The sequence below is a fragment of the Phoenix dactylifera genome, chromosome 17, assembly GCF_009389715.1.
Source record: "Phoenix dactylifera cultivar Barhee BC4 chromosome 17, palm_55x_up_171113_PBpolish2nd_filt_p, whole genome shotgun sequence".
Taxonomy (NCBI): Eukaryota; Viridiplantae; Streptophyta; class Magnoliopsida; order Arecales; family Arecaceae; genus Phoenix; species Phoenix dactylifera.
Genome location: NC_052408.1, coordinates 13963465 through 13985792, shown reverse-complemented (window position 1 = coordinate 13985792; position 22328 = coordinate 13963465). Strand labels below are relative to the sequence as shown.

General features: G+C 38.4%; 3 protein-coding genes across 5 annotated transcripts; 2 read left to right on the top strand and 1 right to left on the bottom strand.

The window, feature by feature from the left end:
* The first annotated feature begins 13 nt into the window (after positions 1–13).
* LOC103718561 (O-acyltransferase WSD1-like) lies at positions 14–5521 on the top strand. Its single transcript, XM_017845168.3, has 5 exons — positions 14–307; positions 1332–1901; positions 2889–3245; positions 3905–4042; positions 5123–5521. The coding sequence occupies exons 1-5, from the start codon at positions 116–118 to the stop codon at positions 5291–5293; spliced, it is 1428 nt and encodes a 475-aa protein (XP_017700657.1). The 5' UTR covers positions 14–115; the 3' UTR covers positions 5294–5521.
* A 3603-nt stretch (positions 5522–9124) lies between these two features.
* Positions 9125–15772, top strand: LOC103716476 (phytochrome-associated serine/threonine-protein phosphatase-like). 3 transcript variants are annotated; one of them, XM_008804507.4, is made up of 11 exons: positions 9125–9281; positions 10268–10414; positions 10525–10592; positions 11472–11529; positions 12119–12229; positions 12341–12391; positions 13347–13490; positions 13583–13678; positions 13836–13907; positions 14981–15066; positions 15313–15772. In XM_008804507.4, exons 1-10 carry the CDS (start codon positions 9201–9203, stop codon positions 15062–15064), a joined length of 912 nt encoding a protein of 303 aa, XP_008802729.1. In that variant the 5' UTR covers positions 9125–9200; the 3' UTR covers positions 15065–15066; positions 15313–15772. The 3 variants fall into 3 exon arrangements, with proteins under 3 accessions (XP_008802729.1, XP_008802719.1, XP_008802709.1); XM_008804497.4 differs by having other exon boundaries at positions 15156–15748; XM_008804487.4 differs by having other exon boundaries at positions 14981–15748.
* A 2996-nt stretch (positions 15773–18768) lies between these two features.
* Positions 18769–22278, bottom strand: LOC103716496 (pentatricopeptide repeat-containing protein At5g38730). Its single transcript, XM_008804526.4, has 3 exons — positions 20502–22278; positions 19257–19880; positions 18769–19182 (listed from the first exon to the last, which is right to left on the bottom strand). The coding sequence occupies exons 1-2, from the start codon at positions 21799–21801 to the stop codon at positions 19411–19413; spliced, it is 1770 nt and encodes a 589-aa protein (XP_008802748.1). The 5' UTR covers positions 21802–22278; the 3' UTR covers positions 18769–19182; positions 19257–19410.
* Between the last annotated feature and the right edge of the window lie 50 nt (positions 22279–22328).

The window sequence follows — 22328 nt, the reverse complement described above, 5'->3', positions numbered from 1 at the left end:
ACCCAAGGCGGCTTTATGCCTTCACCTGCTTTTTTTTTTCTTTTTCTCTCACACTCCTCTATATATTGAGAACCGAAGCTTGAGGAGAGAGCGTAACGCAACAATATCAATCAGAATGGCTGTAGAAGGAGGGCAGATGGCCAGGAACCAACCTGTGAGTCCCATGGGCCAATATTTCTCTAGTTCGGTGCTCTCTGTGAACATTTTGGCTATATTCGAGTCAGAGATCCCCATGGACGACTCCAAGGCCATGTGGGCATTGGAGAACCTCTTCTTGCCTATCAACCCACGCTTCTCCTCCATCATGGTTAGCTCTTTGCTATTTATCTATATTTTCACTGCCATGATGTACTTGATCACTACTGTGGCTCTACATAAATCATCAGTCAATTACCCGGCCGGCCCGGATATTGTTAAGAGAGTATCTTCTCTCATCAGTGATCCAATTAAGTTGGCTCTCTGTGAGAATAGGTACATGGAGACATAGATGTCATGGGGCAAGGGTCGTAGCTTGTGCATCTTTTAGACCTTTGCAAGCTCGTCCGCCAAGGTGGCTGCATATATGTTTTGAGCAAAGATTACATGTATGACCACTGCACACCTCAACTGTTCCTGGTTCCGGGCTGCGAGCACTCTATTTCTTTCTCCTCTTTGTTATTTTTGCTCTACCTGGAGGTTCTTTTTTTTTTCGAATGATTACTCTTAGCCAATTGCATGCATACAGAAAAAAGGCCTACCTTAAATCACCCTGACCTCAGGGTCAGCCAACTAATCGAAGCGGGTCCAGCGGTAGGCCTTTGCTCCTCTCTGGCCACCTACAGGTATCCGGTTATTGCTCCATCATGGTCATGGTTGCGCTACCTCTTTTAATTTCTTCAGACACCTTCTCTTGAGCTCCATCACGTCTTAAGGACGTTCCCAGTGAGTCGGTTGTCCTCATTATTTGTATGGTTGAAAGGGATTGGAGCTGTTACCTCAAGAGAGAGAGAGAGAGAGAGAGAGAGGGATTGGAGCTGGTCATGCGGCATGTGGGCGGCTATCACGCCTTCCATATCCCTGTAAACTAAGGACTTGAAACATGAAACATAGACATGTTTAACTTGTGATTCAACCAATCACTTACAAGATAGTAATTTCCCAGTCAGTATTCGAGAAAAAAAAAAGTTTCCGCTGGTCACTGTTCTTCGTTTCCTTTTTTTTAGTCCGTGTCTGTAAGAGAGAGCAAAAATTGTTTTCAACTTTCTTTCCTACTATGAATCATTTGGCTCCAATATTATTAACATGATAGCCTGTTTTGCTTCAATGCGACTAACACAATAACTTGTTTCCAGGTGAAAAATGAGCATGGGATTCTAACTTGGAGAAAGGTGAAGGTCAAGTTGGAGGAGCACGTGAACATCCCCTTATTTCCGCCTGGTTTAGAATTTTATGATGACTCCATGCAAGAGTACTTGTCGAAGGTAGGGACAGAGCTCCTGCCACATGACCGTCCCCTATGGGACATTCACATCATCAAGTACCCAACAAGAAATGCACCTGGGACCATGGCGTTCAAGCTTCACCATTCCTTAGGAGATGGCTTCTCCCTCATGGGAGCCCTCTTCTCTTGCCTGCGGAGAGCCGACGATCCTTCTCTTCCTCTTACCTTCCCTTCATCTAGTGAAAGTTCGAGACATTTTGCTAAATGGATCAGAATTGATAAGAGTATCTATCGTCTTTTCAATACGTGCTTCAACACCTTTCGGGACTTCGGTTGGAGCTTCTTGATGAGCAACTGCATGGAAGATGATAGAACTCCGATGAGGTCCGGCGATGCCGGTATAGAGTTCCGGCCTATCACCTTATCTACTATCACTTTTTCCCTCAATGATATCAAGCAGATCAAAGCCAAGCTCAAAGCGGTAAGCTTGAGATAAATGTTTGGTGAGTGCAATGTTGGAAAGCTCTGTAAGTTGACCGTTGTTCGAGAGAATTGAAATTTCTCAGGAATTCGGCCATAATGCTCGTCTTAAGAAGGCCTTTTTAGCATGATATTTAGATTAAGATAGCTCTAACAAGCCAATTCTCTGGTGTTTCAGAGCCCACGGTAAGTTCAGTAGGAGAAACGGAATGTAGTTAGTTTTTCTAAGACATTTTTCTTTTTTTTATTTTATAATTCTGATCCAAACGTTCCAAAGTTCCTGGTTGAACTGGAGAGCTACAGCGTCCCCTTACTAGCCGTTAATATATAACAAAAAGGCTGGTTGTTGACTGGGATTAAGACATATATGGCCAACGCTCTCCAATACCTTTTTTTTTTCTTGATGAATCAGAGAAGAGGAGAATATATAGATAGTTTGATGACTCCCTTGGGGAGCAGTTCAAGTTGGCCTGTTACGAGAACTCAGTCAATAAACAGGAAAAGGAAAACAACCAACATCTAAAAAAAGAGTCACAAACCAGAAAGAACTGATGAAGGACTGAAACTTCTCGACTTCAGCAACAGTTTCAGAAAACTTGGTCTGCGGATCAACAGCTAATCGTCTTGGAGCGAGCATGAGAGAGTCCTGATTTTTGCCTAGATTTTACTAAATTCGGGAAGAAGCTTTTGACTCCAAAGAAAAAAACTTAGCCCCTTCAAAGCTATGGAAGCAATTGAACTCTGCTTGTTCAGGAAATTAGGCAGTTGGTGATAGAAAATTGGGCCTCTCCAATTCAAATATGAACTTCAGAGGATTTCAGCTCATTAATTACTAAAACAAAACGAAAGCTTAGCAACGTTTGTTTAAAGGAAAGGGCAAAAAGCATAGATTCCTGTAGATTTTCTACCTTTTTTTTTTTCCTCTCATGATGCTCTGTTTTTAGTTATTCATCTATCCCCTCTCCTTTTGTTTTTATTTTTCATGCAGACTGTAAATGATGTGATAACTGGCATTATTTTCTATGGCATCCAACTCTACATGCAAGCTGCTAGCCAAGGCAAGACCAAAACTTCAAGAGTAACAGCTTTGGTCACCCTTAACACCCGGGCCATCAAGAGCTACCAAAGCATCCAAGAGATGACTAAACCGAACTCCAAGTCTCAATGGGGCAACCACTTTGCCTTCTTACATGTGTCCATTCCCAGGTACAAGGATGTAGAGAATGCTGATCCACTTGAATTTGTTCTCAAAGCCAAGCGAATCATAAGGTCCAAAAGAAATTCCCTTGCCATCTACCTCACCGGCGGACTACTGGAACTCTTGCGAAAACTCAAAGGTCCTGAGGTATGTCACACTCAATATTCTATTTGAAATTTTTAGTTGGAAGTCCATCCACCAACAAACACGCACAAACATATCTCCATTTCTCTCTTTACCCTCCTATTATTTTTTTTTAATCCACATTTGCGTGTATTGGTTCATGGTTGGACACGCCCATTGGTCCAACTAATAATTTCTGATTTTTTAGCATTTTTCTTTTAATTAATGATGGGCGCACTATCTTTGATGTTTTTTTTTTTTTCATCTTTGACTAATATGATGGGTGCACTATCAATAATTTATTTATGCAAAAGATGAAAGGGTTGGCTGCATCAAAAGCTTAGAAAAACATGCACCTACTGTTTCAAGAGAAGATGGTTGCAGCTACAAAGTTATTGCCCATTTTACTAATGTCTAACTCTTGTTGATTATGGTTAGAAGTGCTGCAAATGGATCATGTTCAACTAAAACCGATAAATCCTAACTCTTAACAACAACAATTCGATAGAATAGAATTAACATAACCTAATTCTGACTCAGGTATCTCCATTATGATTCATCTGACAATTCAGTCAGTTTAGACCATCCTAAAACCACGGCTGATTTCTAATCTGAGCTTGTGATTGGATTGCAGCATGCATTATGCTGAACAATATTGCTTATCTTTCATTTTGATTTTGTAGGCTGCTGCCCGGTATATATATGCTACAGCACAAAAGACAACCCTGGTGATTTCAAACATGATTGGACCCATGGAGCAAGTGCAGATTGCAGGACATCCAGTTCAGAGCCTATACTTCATGATGGTACATGTGCCTCAGGTGAAAAAAAAAACTACACTAGTATAGATTAGAGAGTTTGATTTTGATTTTCTCCATTTCAGTCCAATTCAATCATCAACTATTGATTATGGAAGTCCCTATTTTCAAGTCAATTGCCTTGTTGTCAGTGAGACGTACATCAAGGTATGGTATGATATTAATTCTGGAGAGAAACCCATCCGTACTAGAGTTATCTAGGCTCTAATGCATCATCCAAGACTTGAATCTAGAATTTTTGGTTGCTAAGCAAAGAGAGAATGACCATTAGGACAAACCACAATTCACAAAATATCTTTATAGAAAAGTTAAAAAAAAGGTCCAAAACCACATACCAAGGAGCTTCCTGGTGTGCCCTGTAACATGCGGGTCTTCGTATTTTGTACAACAGCCTCACCATTGGAGAAGAGCAGAAAATTTGCAGAACGAGAGTAACACCCTCACCTCCTTAAATAGCATAAAACAAAAGAATCTATTTGCTAATAGTTAATATAGTACTATATGATATCTCATATCATTTTGAGGAAAATAATCATGTAATGGCAATCCTTGCATCTAGCATAACCATTATTAGTCTATGCCAATTCCTAAATATACTGCATTTCACAAATAGAAGAGAGTAGGACTTTAGTTTTCATTCATGTAATAATAAAATAAAAAATGCCTAAAACTTAATTATCAAACGTCCTAAAAGTGTCTTATTAATGCATTTCAATCTCACAAAATTGACAACTTTCAATAAAATAAATGGATTAATTTGATTTATGGATTTGCAAGTGCTGGAACCCACTAAATTTTAGTCGCCAGCTGATGGAGTGGACTCCCTTTTTTTTGTAGAACAGGCTGATGAATTCTAAAGAAACTGTATTACATGAATATATTTTTTTCTCTAAACATTGTCGGGGAGTGTTGTCTTCTGTCATCAAAACCTGCAATCATCAGTAGCTTAAATGCTGAGAAGAGAGGTCCCACTGGCCACTGATAGACCAACCTATTAGCAAACAAAATATATCTTCAAGAGCAATCCTTTCAGATAGTTATTTTCTATTCTTTAACAAAAGTTAATTAACTATTGCACTGCAGAGCCTTACAGTCACAATAACGAGTTATGCGGGAAAAGTAAAGGTGGCCGTTGGAATGGAGAAGGGCTTCATAAATTCTGAAGTTTTTGTCTCCTGCATGGAGAAGTCATTTCAGAGGATGTTCAAAGCAGCGGCTGGCAAGCAAACTAGCACTTCGGAATTCAATGCATAGCTGCATGCCTGACGTAGGCTCTCACAAGTTCTTCCAGCATCCGTGACAGGTGTTTTTCTAGATGATTTGATCTAGATAACTCCTTCGGGTATAACAAGGATGCTAATATGTACGTTAACATGAATTAATTGTTGCCTTCCCATTAAAGTTGTCATTTCTCTGTCATTTGATGGTCCAATGTAATGTATAACTTTGTCTTTTCAAATATAATGGCGGTAAGCCACCTAATATTTTATTAAAAAAATGAAATGAGGCAAAAGTAGTACAAATTAGGAGAAAAACAAACTAAAAAGGAAGAAAAAAAAACATCTAATCCAATCCGAGCATCTTTCCGGCCCCTTTGCTTTTCTTTTGAGTAAAACACTCTAGAGCTTATTATTTGAAGATTTAGAATTTTAAACCCTTGATTAGTTTTATTTGTAGTCCAACTTGAGTAGTCGGATTAAAGCAGCCTTTTTGGGATTACGTTTTCATCATAACGATTACGATGCAGCCTTGCAACCCAGTCCTGTACAAACTCATGATCATCATTCATGTAAGAGTTGTGTTTCATTATAGTTGCAGCAGCAGTAATTGCCAATGTTTATTTGATACTCTAGTGTTCATATCGCTACGTTGATATATTTAAAATGCTATATTATTTTTATGTATATGTCAATATACTCATACTGCTTGACATACATCAAACAAAAGACGGTATGAGAGGTTTTGACACTAGATTAATTTATACATTAAGATTAAAGTATGGAGTGGGAATGAAGCACTTTTCATTTGGATATCCCGGTTTAAATGACATCATTACAACAATTACAGCCCACATCTTAACACTATTAACCCATTTAGTAGCATCTAATTAGCGATGATTGTCATCTTTTTTTGTGTTTATATGTGTTTTGGATTAATGAATTATCTATTAGCTTACCTTAGCCCCTCAGCCAACTTTCTTTTCATACATTCATATCCAACTCCAAGATAGATAAGAGAAAAAATATTTGGGTTCGGGGAAGTGGGAAGGAATCTGAGATTTATAAACTCCTTACTTCGGGCCAGCAGCAAAAACACATATCTCCAATTTACATTAGCTTTATCAATTTACATCCAAAATTTAGTGTAACATTCTTATGTTGTTATAATATGTGCACTATGGTACACTATACCAAAAAAATCTAGTAAATGAAAAATATACACAAGATTACATAATCTTGAGTTGATAACTAATGTTGTAGTGAAGTTGTATGCCATTTTAATAACAGTACAGCGGCTTTTTGTCATTATGGTAGTAACAGAATGGGATGTATTGCCATATACATAAGATTATGAAATCCTGAGTTAATAAGTAATAATGTAATAGAACTTTATGTCATTTTAATAAGCAGTAATGCTTGTGATATGCCATTATGCTCTCATAATGCATGAGATGTATGATCGAATCGGCTCAAAATTCTCTAGTTGCTGTACAGACAATAGAAAAATAGATTAATATTTTCTCTTATCAAAGATACATATATATTCCTAATGATATGTTACTTTTATAGTTTGTTTCACGCTTAGAAAACAAAAAAAAATATGCTGCTTTTAAAGTTTCTTTTTGTTATTATTTCCACCAACATTTGGCATGTCTATAAAATGGCACTCAGGACACGATCCTAACATATATAAATATCACAAGAAAGGAGGTCTAAGAAGTATTATATTCTCTCCCATCTCCTGCCAATACTATTTAACATAGACAAAAATTATCGAGGCATAATATAGCATGCTAGGTTTGGGCATGTACTTTTTATTGAATAGTCAATTGATCCTAAAAGCTTAAGCTAATGAAGAGAGGGTTAATATATAATATATATTTTAACACCCCCACTCGAGCAAGGTATGTAGAGGTGTAATTGAGTCGAACCAAAAGATAATTTAATAAATAACTGAACTAAAAGGATTCAAACTTGTGATCCGCAACAAATGAGCTATGATACCATTGAATAATCAATTGATCCTAAAAACTTAAATTAATGGAGAAAAAGTTAACAATGTCTGTCAAGCTAAATCCTCCAACAAAAAGGTTGGAAGAGAGAGAGAGAGAGAGAGAGAGAGAGAGAGGAATAGATTTTCTTAAATTTCAAACTGGTCATAAAAGCCATAATTACAAGCTTGCATCCTTACATGCTAAGCCCTTGATGCATCACGGATCAAAATAACATAAGTTCTCGATCAGGCCCTAGAGGACTTGGCATGATTAGCCACCTAGTCTACAGCTTTATTGCCTTCTCTCAAACTATGTTGCATCTGCAAATCTTAAAAATCATTCAAAAAAATAAAAAGAACTTTAGACATTAGGTGAATTAAATGAGGCTAAAGAAAAATGGAAACACAAATGATATGATAGGTCCCATTTGACACGAGTACAAAGCATCAATCAATCTTATATTAAATTAGCGGACACATCAAAGATGAAGATCGAACCATTAAACTGTATAGGGCAATAAAACTTACACGAAGATGAAGCTATTAATGCGTCTTGCTTTAATCTTGAAACTGACCTGATTGCAATCACAAGAAGATCTTGATTTTTTTTCTCGCCACCCACGAGTAACACCTGGATTTCCCAAGCCCAACTCCAAGTATTTCCCTAGATCACCTTTACCCCTATTTGTACTACCCCAACCCTAATTATTATCTTGTAGTGCCAGCCTAACATCATGTGAGGTTTTGAGTCCAATCTTCTAATTGGTATCCATGCATGTTTATGTAATTAGCCCATTAAACTTTCTAATATCCTTTTGGCACTCTTTTGCTTTGAAATTAATCTCCCAGAATCATATCATCCTAATGCCTATAATCCGTATTACTTTCACGGAGTGTTTAGTCCTATATACTGATGACAGATGTATGTCTCTAATATCTCTTTGATAATCAACACCGTTTTTTTTCAGAGCAAAGCCTTGACTTATTTCTATATTAGTTAAAATTTGAATGCTGATATGTGGGTATCAAATCACATTACATACTTAAATCCATCCTGCCTTATAGTAAGCCATCTTTTTGAGCCATCTGGAGGTTCTACCAGTCTCAAGGCAATTGCCCTGCATAAATGATAAAACATGTAACCCTAGATGATCAAGGGATGAATCGGAAATTAGCATGCTAACAGCCCACCAGCTTATTAAGTTTTCACATGATCATTGACATACTTATATCTTTCTACAAACTTTAAAAGTCGAAAAAAAGAATACTAAGAATTTAAAGATTTTTTATAATGATCTAAGGATTTAAAAGTTAGTATCAAACAATAATAGACTAAAAGAGTGCAACCATTTAATTTTATAACCATCTCTTGATCCTATTATTCATATACACTAGAATGTTGGACATGCAATGCGCATGCTAGTTTATTTTTAAATGGTAAGTATATGCTGAAAAATTAAAACATAAAATTGTAATATAGGAGGAAATGAGCGGCATTGAAAAACATATATGCTCGATATAGGTTGTTTATGTATTTCGGAAAGCGAATAGGACTGCAAACTAGATCGCCTCCTTCGCTGCTCAATATTCTGGAGAGGTACTATCGACTGAGATTGCAGGCGCCCCATTACATTTACATCGGTTTTTTTCTCTTGATGCTGAGAGTAGCGCTCATGCTCGTTTGACGTGAGCTACCAGTGCACTAAAAAAAAAAACAAAAGAGTGCGATGAGGAAATACAGGCCGTCAGATACATCTCATGTCTGATGTCTCATGTACAGATACATAGGAGTATCGATGTTGGATCGTAGCAGGTTCGTTACGAGAGTTTCGGGTTTGGGGTTTTATGTAACCCCTTCGTATGGAGGTTAAAATGGACTTTAAAGCCCATCCCTCTCCGTCGTTCTTTAGGGCGAAGAAAGAACAGACTCCTCTCTTGCGACGAAGCCATGGAGTTGGATCTCTGGATTTCGAAGGTGAAGGAAGGCCAGCATTTAAATGAGGACGAACTCCAGCTCGTCTGCGAATACGTACGAGCCCTCTCTTTCTCTTTCTTCTTGCCCTAAGTCTGGGGTATGTCGCTTCTGTCCGAGTCTCAGGGCTTTGATTCGACGTTAGGGTTTCGTAATGCGGTCGGTTTATCTTGTTTGTTCGTTGTGTGAACTCGTGCCGTAGGTTTCGCTCTCCTTGTGTTGTAATTGTTGATCGTATTGTGTTTTTGGACCTGTTAATTTGGTCGAGATGTAGGAGTGATGTGAACTTGACAAATTAAAGGGTCATAGACTATGCGAATTAGAGGATTGGGATTGCATGCGATGTGGTAGATGTGATTTTATTGCACTCTATTGAATATAATTTCTCTCTGGATGGATGAAGTGCATAAATGTTGATTCCGATTGTTACAAAGCTTTTCTTTTCTTTTTTACCTTGTCAGCGCATCTATACGCATTTTCTTGAAGTTCTTTCTTTTTTCTGGGTTTGATTTTTGTTTTTTCATGAGAAGGCGCATATATTATTCTTGTTAAGAGGCTTTTCTCTTTTTTTTTGTTTTTTGTTTTTTGCCTGCTAAGAGTTAATGTAATTTTATTCAGTAGGTGGTATTCGGGGACAAGATGTTCTCCCTAGATACTGCTAGATAGTAGCAATTTCATGCACCAGGCGATTTTTATTTTATTCAAGCCGTAAGCTGGAAGAAGTAAAAAGATGTTTGTGGTTTGCATATCATTATACAAGCCAGATTATGAAATGCTTTCTGGTTGTAGTTGTGGTTACTAATATCAAGTATTCTTCTCACCAGTGCAATACCAATTACTTCCTTTTAAATCTAATTCCTACATCTACAAGTTATATCAGTTTTAAGATCTTTGTATCTACAGCTTTTGTATGAGAAATTAATAATTGCATATTCGCACATCACTTGTTATCTCCATTAACATCTTTTGTTTTAGTGGTCTCTTTTGTCTGGAAGAAAAGTTACCATTTGTGTCTGTTCAACTTTCATAATTATTGCCTTCAGGTGAAGGAAATTCTTATCGAGGAGTCGAACGTCCAGCCCGTGAATAGCCCTGTGACTGTATGTGGAGATATCCATGGTCAATTTCATGATTTAATGAAACTCTTCCAAACTGGTGGTCATGTTCCTGAGACAAATTACATCTTTATGGTATGCTTCTTATTTCCCATGAAACATCTGCGGCATTTGTACCAATCTAAGTTTTCCTCATTGGTGCCATATGATGATCATATGATTAAAACCTGTGTATGTTCTACCAGGGTGATTTCGTTGATCGTGGTTATAACAGTCTGGAAGTTTTTACTATTCTTTTGCTTCTTAAAGCCAGGTATTTCTTGAACAAGGGCATATTGATTCTCCTTGGTTTGTCTATCCACCTTTTTCCTTTCCTGGTGAACTTGTATGCATGTATAGTATCGGCATGCAAGTGCTTGCTTCTGTTGTTGATTTGATGCAAGAAAAGCTTCTTTTAGCATTATTTGAATAAGAATTATCAGAAATCAGAGTAAGAAAGTCTGCAGTAGGAAAATATATGTTTTTTCTATAATTTTAGACAATCGTCCTAGGGACTGGAGTAGCTTCAAACCTTCAGGAATCATGATCATAGTCACCTCATGCTTCGCAGTCCACTTGTGGTCCTGTCTGTCCTCTTGAAGGGAAAACTAGAGCCCAGCGTATGGAGGGAAGTGGGGCTTCTTATTATTTATCAAACCCTTTATTCAAGTACTTTAACAGACCACAGTACCCCCAAAGTAAAGCTAACACAGTAAAATGCTGTTGATCAGAGAGGTGCTTACCCAAAAGCCTATTTATCAGTTCTGTTGCTTACCAAGGCACCATCTCAACAAAGCCATCCTCTCCTTGGTGTTGTTGAGACACTCTAGGTTACATTACCTTGCTTGATTGCCAAGGCAAGCACCTAGAACTCCTTTGGTTCTATCATTGCCCTCTTAAATTTGTTTGCAATTTTTTGTTCTTTGAACTCCATGTCTTCAAGTTTCTTTTTTCCACTTAATACATCAATTGGTTGCGAAGACATTTTGTAGAAGTTGATATATTTGCTCAATGTGCTTCTTCTACCCAGTAAGATGCTTTCTGTGTGTGCGCATGTGTGTGCTTGCTCTATATTTACTTCTGAGAGTTTTTCAGCAATTTTGATGAAATTATGACATCACTTAATTTGTTTGTCAATCTGTATCTTCTTTAGATATCCTGCAAATATAACTCTTCTGCGTGGGAATCATGAAAGCAGGCAGCTAACACAGGTATGCTGTTGTTTAAAACATTTTGTAGAATGACTGTAAAGTTTTGAGTTTATGATTTAGTTTATTTCTTTGCTCAGGATACCTTCTTGCTCATATAATTTGATGATGCAATATATGCTCTTGTTAGTGTGACTATATTGTCACACAAGATGTACGATGGCAGACATTAATGTTTTAACCTATACTTGGGAAATTTCATAAGTTGTTCTCGAAGGGATTTTTATATTGTTTATACAATTTTGCAGGCTAAAGTTTCATAAACTCTGTTTGTATATGCGATTGCATCATAGAAAGTTGTAGCTGTTGGAAAATACTTTCGCTTTTCATACCATGCTTTGTGTAACTTGGTTACATTATCTAACAGATGTTAATTTTCTTTAAACTCAGGTTATGTCACAGATCCATTTTGGTATTCCAGAAATAGAGTGATAAATTTTAAATCTTTACTTCTTTTGCTAATTATAACGACTAATTTGATTGTCTTAACTTTTGCTTCATTTCTTAAGTCCACCAAATGAACATGCATGACATAAGCACATAATTTGTTTCCCTATGAAATTTTGTAATGATGAATGTAATTTATTTTTAGGTATATGGTTTTTATGATGAGTGCCAGAGAAAGTACGGAAATGCCAATGCATGGCGGTATTGCACTGATGTCTTTGATTACCTAACATTGTCAGCAATCATAGATGGAACTGTAAGCCCCTCACATTTTTGCACTCAGATACAGATGGCATGTTAGATGCTATTATTGCCTTCTTTTTACCTTATGTCTGTTATCCCATGTGGTGTCTTTTGGGAATTACAGGTTCTCTGTGTCCATGGTGGTCTTTCTCCTGATATACGGACAATTGATCAGGTTTTCCCTTCTCAACTTTATTGTAGAGATTCATCGTCAGAATCAACTTCTTGAACGCTTTATTTCTTAGCATTTTCCTCTATCTATCATTTCAAAATGGTAAAATTTTGACTGGTGATTCATTTTTCCCATGAGTGGCATTATCTATGCATTGTAGATAAGGGAATGTTATGTTAGTTACTAACACTTATAATTTTTTTGTGGTATTCATGAAGAACTGAATAATCACTATTACAACGGGCGACTAAAGTCATTAATCTGCAATTGATTTACATGGCCTTTCTATCTAGATGTAGGGTCGTGTTTCGCTTGTGACTTTGCATTTCCTAGGAGCACTTTCAGGAAATGGATGTGGTTCAGTTTTCAAAATATGGGGATAAAGACATGGAAAACTTGTTTGAGTTATTAAAAATATCTATAGAGATAACAATGAGAAACCAATAAAATATCAGTTTCTCAGCGGTGTATCTATGGTTCCTCAAGTGTTTCCTACGGATATTCATCTGGATTAAATAATTGCTTCTCATCTTCTGCTTTAAGTTCTTTTACTAACCCTTGTCTGTTTACAAGATTTCTCACATCTTTTTCTCTTACTATGTCTACCTTGCCCATTAGATAATGATTTGATCAAAGAGTGGCCTCTGCATTATTTTCCCATCCTTCAGTGAACTCTTTTTCCTTGCTTTTTGTGTGTGAGAGAGAGGATTGACTAACATTTTCCATTTAATCTGACATGCAACATTTTCTTATGCTGTCTCATTTACATGTATGCACCTTCTTTCTTGCACATGCACTCATGTACACACCCCACTAATATTATAATTCGAAGCCTTTGCTTGGCCATGCGTAGCAATGCTATGACCTGATGTTATCTTGCAATTTTCACTAATGATTTTGAAAAATTATCATTGATTGCTTGGCCTTTGCTTCCTCTGCAATTCCTGTTTATTAACAGATAAGGGTTATAGATCGTGATTGTGAAATTCCTCATGAGGGCCCCTTTTGTGACCTAATGTGGAGTGACCCAGAAGATATTGAAACATGGGCTGTCAGTCCTCGTGGTGCAGGTTGGCTTTTTGGATCCAGGGTGACGTCAGAGGTACATAAATAGATTCTTTGGGTTTTATAAGCTGAATTTCTTTCTGAGTTAACTGCTGCATTCAAAAAATCATGTATCCGCTTTTCTTGTAGTTCAACCACATAAACGATCTTGATCTTGTTTGTCGAGCACACCAACTTGTCCAGGAAGGTCTGAAGTACATGTTTCAAGACAAAGGCCTCGTAACTGTGAGTTAACATATATGATCTGCTACTTGCTTAATGAAGTTGATGTGATTTTTCTGCTGTTGTTCCATGGGATTCTCCAGTTAGTTAATTTTACAAAACATGTGCATTCAGAATTCTAAGCCCTGATATGCAACTTTTGGTATTTTGGTCTGTCCAGGTGTGGTCTGCACCTAATTATTGTTACAGATGTGGGAATGTAGCTTCTATACTCAGCTTCAATGAGAATATGGTATGGTTAATTAACCTTATCATATGCCATTTCTTGGGATCTGCCTTTATTTGCATGCCTTTGTCCATCATCAATTTTGCACTAAGGGACTGTTTGAAGCCCTGTAGGTGGTGCTGCAGTGCAGCTCAAGCTGCAATGCAACTTGAGTTGCAGGCAGACCAGCTGCAGGGGCTCTGGCGCCCTTTTCTGGATGCTGTTTTTTTTTTACTTTTTTTGGGGGGTGGAGGTGAAGAGAGGAGGGCCGAGACAGGAGAGGGTGGCAATGGTAGAGCTAAGGGGACTGAGGTAGGAGGCAGGAGAAGTGAAGGGGGTGGTGGGGGGTGGAGGTGGCAGGGGGAGGGGGGGCAAGGAAGGTGAAGAGGATGGCAACAGGGGGAGGGTCTGGGGCAAGAGGTGAAGGGGATGGTGACAGGAAGCAATGGTTGGGGAAGGGAGGCCAAGAGAGATGAAGGGAGCAGCAATATGCAGTGGCAATAGGGGAAGGGAGGCCAAGAGGTGGGTGGTGGGCAGTTGGAATCAAGGGTGGATGGAGTTGAGGGTGGGCAGAGAGGTCGGGGGTGAATGGAGGGAAGGGGTCTTGAATGCCTGTTTTGAAGGTGGAAATCATGTGAGAAGGGCCTCATGGGCATTTCGGGAAAGAGTCAAGGGCAGCTCATCCTACACCCATTTTGGTCGCAAATCGAGCTGCAGCATTTTGCTCCTGAGCTGCGACCCAGCTGCATATCAACCTGCAGCCTGCAATCGAGATGCCTGATGACCAAACAGGTTGGCTAGACCGTGCTTGCAGGTTGACCTAGAGGCGGGTAGAATTGCAGGGGTCCAAACGACCACTAAATATTCTGAACGTGCATTGAAATTTTAGAGTATGAAATTTTCTGGTCATGTAATTAACACAAATTGTGCTTCACTTAAGGTGGCAGTATCTTAATTGAATATACTCAAAATAAGCTTCAAATATTTGGATAGATCTTGAAAGGTGCATGGTTGGTAGATGTCATTCTAAGTGTTTTGGCTCTTTTCTCTGCGTATGTGCTCTCACCAAATTCTTAGCTGTCTGTTTCTTTTATTGATAGGAAAGAGAGGTGAAGTTCTTCACAGAAACTGAGGAGAATAATCAAATGAGAGGGCCCAGGACAGGAGTCCCATACTTTTTATGAAGGTGGTCTTTTGCTCAACCCTTTATTAGCATCATATTTTCCTGCCTCCTGTAAAGTTATGCCTCAAAAGTTAGCTCTCCCTCTGTGGAAGGTGAATGTCATGATCTGATGGAGCCTTAGGAGAGTGACTTCCAAGCAGATCCTACTACGTGCTGCTTTCTGGTTTTGCTTCAGATTATTAATTTTTGTTGTATGTTATGATATTCTTGTCACCATGAGTTCTGTTTTATTGTTGTTTCCGAGGTTAGACTTTGACACCAACTGTCATTTGGAGGTTTGGGATGACATTTTAGGGCTTCAGGAAGAGGGTGACAGATGCCATGGCTATCTGCTGAGGTTTCGTCAAGACCCCAGGAGGATCGATATGGCTCCAGAGTCTCGGTCCTGCAATTCTAAGATCATTCATGTTGTATACTGTCTGACAATTTTGCTTCTCAGGTTTCAAGTCTGCGGTGCAATATGAAGGAGCACAAACATACAATTTTACAATAATTATTGTTCACAATGCAGTTCAGTATCAATTTTTTTTGGTGAAAGCAGTTTCTAGGATCATAAAATGAGAGATCATTGCATGTTGGAACTTGGTGCTTCAGTATGACATTTCTGTTGGTCTCTGAAACTGTAACTACGCTGCCCTCTCGAGGTTTCTCTGAAAGCAACATGAAGCATGAAAAACTTTTGTCAGGCGCCTTCTGGGCATTGGATTCAGTTTCTTGCCGGTATCTCTGTCCTCAGTGAGGACATATTCTTCTCACCTGTACAGTTATAGGATAGTGTAGTATCCTGGATAAGTAGCAGCATTGCTGCTGCTACTATGGTACATCATGGGTAGAAGGGGAACCAGCTGATTTTTTTATCAGAGTACGCTAACACATATATTAGGTGCCGAGATAAAGCACATTCTTGAAAGTTCAATAATGTCTGGGATATCTTGTATGAGTGAAAAATTAGAATAGTTTAAAGATGCATTCTGCTACCATGGAAGCAGACGTTTGGACGTATAATTCTCTAAATTCCATCGACCCATCGCCGCCTGAGTTTGGTCAGCCCCTAACATTTTCTTAGGCTTGCTGCACCTCTTTCTCTGTAGAGCAATTGGGGGCTCAGGGTGGGTGGGCGATGCCAGAAATTAAATTTGGCCATGCTTGACCAACGTTAGCAAATCTTTTCTGATCTTGTTTGTTTTTGCGGATTTCTTCTACATCGTCTGAGCATCAAGACACCTATAAAACTAAAATTGAATGGCATTTTCATATGTTGTGAAGATGATACTGTGAAAATTTAGTTTGTTTTTAGTAATTGTAAATGACTGAGGTATGGAAGAACACTCAAAAATAAGAGAGAGAGTCTTGTTATATCCTACTGTTCCAAGGTTTAGTCATGACCAAGGGATCCAAAATTCATGGAACTTCGGTAGCAGAGTTCGCTAATCAATAGGCTTTAATAACGAATCAGTTTCAGAATCATGCTCCTACTCCGATAATGATTTGCCGTGCCACTGTTGAACACAAACAAAATGAATCTCTCTCCTTCAATTTTCGGCAGGCTTCAAGAATTTAATTTTGAATGTTTTTCTTGGTTTTACTTCAGAAAAATCTACTTGTGATAATTCCTCCACTTTCAAGGGCAATATAATACATGCATTGGAGGTCAAGACGAGCTTTTAGCTGTTTGTGGGGGTTTTATTATGAAACTTTTCCACCTTTACTGTCTTGAAATGGTAATGTTTAGTACTTGGATCAGATGTATTCTCAGTAAAAGCGCAGTCAAATATCTATTGTCTACGCTAAGGCAGCTTGCAGGCTTCTTATACAACAATTTTCTTGGCCGGAGAATTCTGCAATGGTAGTCTCTTAAGTTTTAATAAATATCTCTGAAGTCCCAGAAGAGGATCTTATCTGAGCCATGTTATTTGGCAGATGCTGTGCTTGAGTTCTTCGAAACTGCAGCAAAGGAGTTTCTAGTTGGTGACGCTGATCAAACACAATAGCATTTCGATTGCTGCAGTAACTGAGTAGAGCTGTTGTCTTGCTGAAGAGATTCTGAACTATCTTGGTTTCACTCAAAATATATATCTTTCTAAATGACTCCAGTTTCTAATGTTTATATTCTAATTTCAGTTGAAGGTATAACATAGTGAAAGTGCAGCGATCAGGAGGAGCTTGGCATTTATATTTGAAGAATAGAACACAGTCCCGGAGGAAATATGGCGAGCAAGAAGTCTTCATGCTAAAGTTTTAGAGTCCTATTGTCTATGAAATTCCAAACCGTGAACCATTTTTTTTTGGGAAAGCATATATAATGGGAGAAGGCCATTCCTCCTGATACAGATGTTATACTTCAGTGGCAGATACAGCGGATTATAATCAAGTGAGAGAGAAACTTTTTGTATGTGAGATTTATATTCAACTTCTAACTATACAAACTAATGTAATGACTATGAATTTCAGCAATCAATCTTAGCTGCAATATAAAGAAAAGTTCATGACTTTAATATGATCGCAACATGTTTTGCTATGCTGCCCTCATCTGCCAAGAAATGTCTTAGTAAAGAGCCAGAAGCTTGGGCTCAACTATGATGGCCTAACTGAACCTTGCAATTGCATAATTTTGATTGCTTTGGTTGCGTAGGCCCAGGATTTTCCCAACTCAGACTGCATATAATCATGGAGCATGCATGTCAATCTTGCAGGCATGTGATGCACATAAGCTATTCATCACCCTGTCACTATATTAATAATTGGCCTTGGAGCAATATTAAGGTTGCTCTATTTTGACCTAGGTGCCATGTTCAAAACATGAAAAGAGTCTCTCCGCACGTAGGGGTAAGGCTCGTATATCTGACCCTCCTTAAATATGCAATAGCGGGAGCCTCATGCATTGGAACACCTTCTTTTTTCGCTGCATCAATAATTGAGATAGGTCGATGCTAATTTTCATTGTACCAGTTTATCAAACCTGTGGTTCCACTTTTCATTTAAGTCAAAATCTGAACATTGTAGATGAGCATATTCCAAAATTCTTACTAGAATGTTCTACATCATAAAAAGTACAAAAGATTGATCATGAAATAGGAAAAAGGGGAAAAAAGATTTTATATCATATATTATAAAGAATTTTTGCTGGCACAAAGTTCAGCAGGAAGAAAATTGGTTTCTGAATCAGGGTAATAGATTTCCACTCTAGACAGGCATCCTACTTCAGACTCCCACTTTCTCACCTCATTGAGGCACCGTCTACAGTTATTGATTAGGAACTCTTCAGAGTTTGAATTGCTTCTACTCATGGTTTCTGCCATTATTGAATTTAAAGTAACTTTCGGAGGAAAAAAAAGATCAGCAGGAGATTCATCAGAGCAGAGAGATCAATTAGTGCATATTAAATTTTAACTGCTTATTGAACTCTTCTATGTCCTAATCTTCTTTTTAAAAAAATGCATGGTCTCATCACCCAGGGAAAGACAGAAACTGAATAGTCATTGCTCAGAGAATATTATCTGTTCCTTGCTCTAGCTCATAGTTTCTGCAAATTGGGTGCATAATCTAATTCTCAAAGTAAAGTTCATGCCTAAATGCTGTGGTAATTTTTCTTGTAATGACACCTGAGATAATTCCATTATCCTAAACAACAACTTATTAGCAGTCCAATGGCCTTGCAGGTATTCATTTTATCAGCAACTTAACGGATGAGCAAGCTCTGGGAGCTAAGAATAAATAAGCATCTGTAAGATATATATATCACATACTCATGCAATGAAATTGCATCACATGCAAGAATTCAAAAAAAAATCATAATAATTGTCAACATAATATGGGAAACCACAGCGGCCATAACAAAAATTATTTTATTTGGCATTTAAGGCAGTAGCAGATAAAACCCAGATCATATGGCCAAAACTTGAGGAACTGTCACAGCATCACTACAAATTGACATGCAGATGGCAATAGCTGTTTAGATTTCGTGAAGGGGACATTTACCAGAACGCCTTGATTTATCAACACTTCACTTTTGAAGTCTTGAACTACGTCATACTTTCATTTGCCTTCAGCATGCTAAACCATGCAGCTTAGTTTATGTGCAAATTGATCAAATCGGGTTTGAATATACTTCCCAGTCCCCTGCAATTTCAGGAGAATTAGTAAAGGGATTTTTAGTGGATAACAAAGTTCAAATCATATAGTAAGAGATTTACCTCACAGACCGAATTATGGACCAATTAATTTACAAGGTAAAAGAAAAGGCTCCAACGATTATAACAACATTTTGCACTTGTAAACAATGTTGAATGATCTCAAAACCATATAAAAATATCTGCTAGAAGTGGACTGCTTGTATCTCTGACTGCTTTAAAAGTTTAACCTGGCCTGTTGCCTCAACTTGTAAACATTCTTTGCAATCAGACCTCTCTCACTGGCATGATTCCAAAGCAGCTCTAAGATGCCATTCTCATCAGCATAAGAAGCATTCAGGCAGTTGTATATCTCCACAGTTATTACTAGTTGCTTCTTAGCCATGTCATTTATCATTTCAGAAGCTGCAATTGGTTTTCCTGCACTCAAGTAAGCATATGCAAGGGTGGTATACACAAGACTGTCACCTGAGAAGCCCTTCCCTTGCATCTGAATAAACACTTTTTCTGCGAAATCAACTAATCCCCGCTTACAAAATCTTCGAATTAAAGCCCTGTACACTGACTTATCCACAGAAAGACCTCTTTTAGCAAGCTCATCTGGGATCCTTAACACTGCCTCTGCATTATTCTGGTTGCAGTAACCATCCACAAGCCATGAGTAAGTACTATAATTTGGAGATAATCCTGTATGTAATCAAGAAGCAAAATGGATTATCTAAGGACATTAGCACAATCACCAAAATAGAGAAGTAAGAAGGCACAGAATAATATGAACAATTTGAACATTGTATAAGCAAGCCACTGAATAAGACATAGATCACATGTTGTCAAGGCCATTTTTTTCCTCTATGTTTGTAAAACAGATCTACCTCATATATGCTTGTAAAACAACAAGAGCAAGCAGCACCCAAAAAAACAAAACAAAAAAAAAGAACAGCAGAATAGTATAGGTTCAACAAGAAATAACATTTTGTAAAACAGATCTACCTCATATATGCTTGTAAAACAACAAGAGCAAGCAGCACCCAAAAAACCCAAAAAAAAAAAGAACAGCAGAATAACATAGGTTCAACGAGAAATAACATTTTTGGTCTCTATCCTTGGTTATAATGTATTTGCTCATATTTCTCTTATAGACAACGTAAACAACAAGCCTTAATTATAGAATCACTAATTTGTAAAGCATGTGAACAGAAGCAAACTACAACAGGTTGACATTACCTAAGGAATCAAAGTTGATAACTTGATATAGAACGTAACAATTTTGACCAATAAACATACTAGAGAAAAAGAGAATGGTCTGACCTGCATCCAGCATATCAAAGAGGACTACCTTAGCTTCATCCAACTCCTGGACCTTGCAGAAGCCATGGATCAGAGCCTTGTAGGTAAACTGGTCTAGAGCCAATCCTGATTCCAACATCTTACTCCTCAGTTTCCATGCAAAGGCCATGTTCCCTCTCTTGCAATAAGCATTAATCAAGGTATTGCACGTGATGTTGTCAGGTTGGACCTTCCTCTCGTCCATCTCGTTCAGAAGATCATTAACGGTTTTCATTTTTCCTTCTTCGCACAGCTTACGAATGATTGAATTATAGGTGGCTACCCCAGGATACAACCCTTTAGCCTCCATTTCGTCACGCAAACGAAGTGCCTCATCAAGGTTGTTCACTCTGCAGTAGCCATCAATGAGAGTGGTATAGGTTACAAGGTTAGGAATGACACCCTTGATTTCTTTAAAAAGCCTTGATGCCTCCCTCATTCTACCTTCTTTACAAAACCCATAAATAAGAGAATTATAAGTTACAATATCTGGATGGATCCCTTCCCTAACCATTCTCTCCTGAACAGCCAAAGCCTCATAATGCATTCCCTTCTTGCAAAACAATGAGATCAATGTGTTATAAGAGAACAGATCGGGACGGATGCCACTCCGCTCCATCTCATTCACCAAATTTTGAGCCTTCTCGACATCGCCTGACTTGTAACAAGCATGGATCATAACATTAAAGATGTGGACATTTGGAACAACCCCCATCCAAATCATTTCGTTGTATACTTTCCATGCAGTGGCAGTGAGTCTAGCCTTTGCAAGTGCACTCAAGAGAGCACTGCAAGCATGCGGATCCGGCCTCAAGCCATTGCTTTTCATCTGCTCAAATATCTGAACTGCATCCTGAGTCATCTTTGACTGCGAGTAAATAATTACGAGCCAACTTAAGATCTGAGAATTCGAGTCAGCATCCTCATAACTGCTCAGCAAAGCATTCAGCACTGATGGTGATGAGAGAAAATCCTTGAAAGCGAACCTCTCGAGCAATTCTCGTGCAGCTTTGAACTGCCTGTTCTTGGTGAGGAGGTGGACCATGGTCCAATTGGGCTGGAGGGAGTGATGGTAATGGGGAAGAGACTGCAGCCACTTGAAGAATCCCCATGAGAGAGAAGTGTCCGCCGACAGCTGAAGTAAAATCTGATTCACATTCGAGGTGGTGAAGCCATGACTGACATTAGTGTTCGACAAATTGGACCAGTTTCCCTTTGAGACAATTGCACAAACACCTTGTATGAATGCAACCTCCTTCTTTCTATAAATCAAGCTTCCCATGTGACTACAAACTTTCTTTTTTATTGATCTTCTTTAATGCCATGAAGCACCATAAGACCAATAAAAATCATATATAATCTTCCTTTTTTTTTATTTGTCAATCCAACACTATCAAGGGGTAAGAACGCCGTATGGATTTCTATGGAATTAGTTTGGGAGGTTTGAATAGAGAAGAAGGCAATGAGTTATAGATCATGGGATGAGAAAGGTTTTGAGAGATTACTGAGATCCCAAGAGGGAAACACAAGAAGAGAGGAGAGTTTTGGACTGAGATCCGGATTTGAGAAGTGGAGATAGAAATTGAGGACTTAATCGGACAAGATCGGAATTCGAACCAAGGGGATGCTTCAGAAATGGGCCGACCGGGGGCCGGGTCGAAGCCGAGACGACCGCGAACCGGATGAGTCCCTAATAAATTTCGGTGTACTTCAACTAAAATTCCGAGGTCAGAATAAAGAACAGCTCTCGTATTTTCGGCAAAGGTTATATCCATAAAAATGACAGTTTAAATGCATCAGATTCGTACA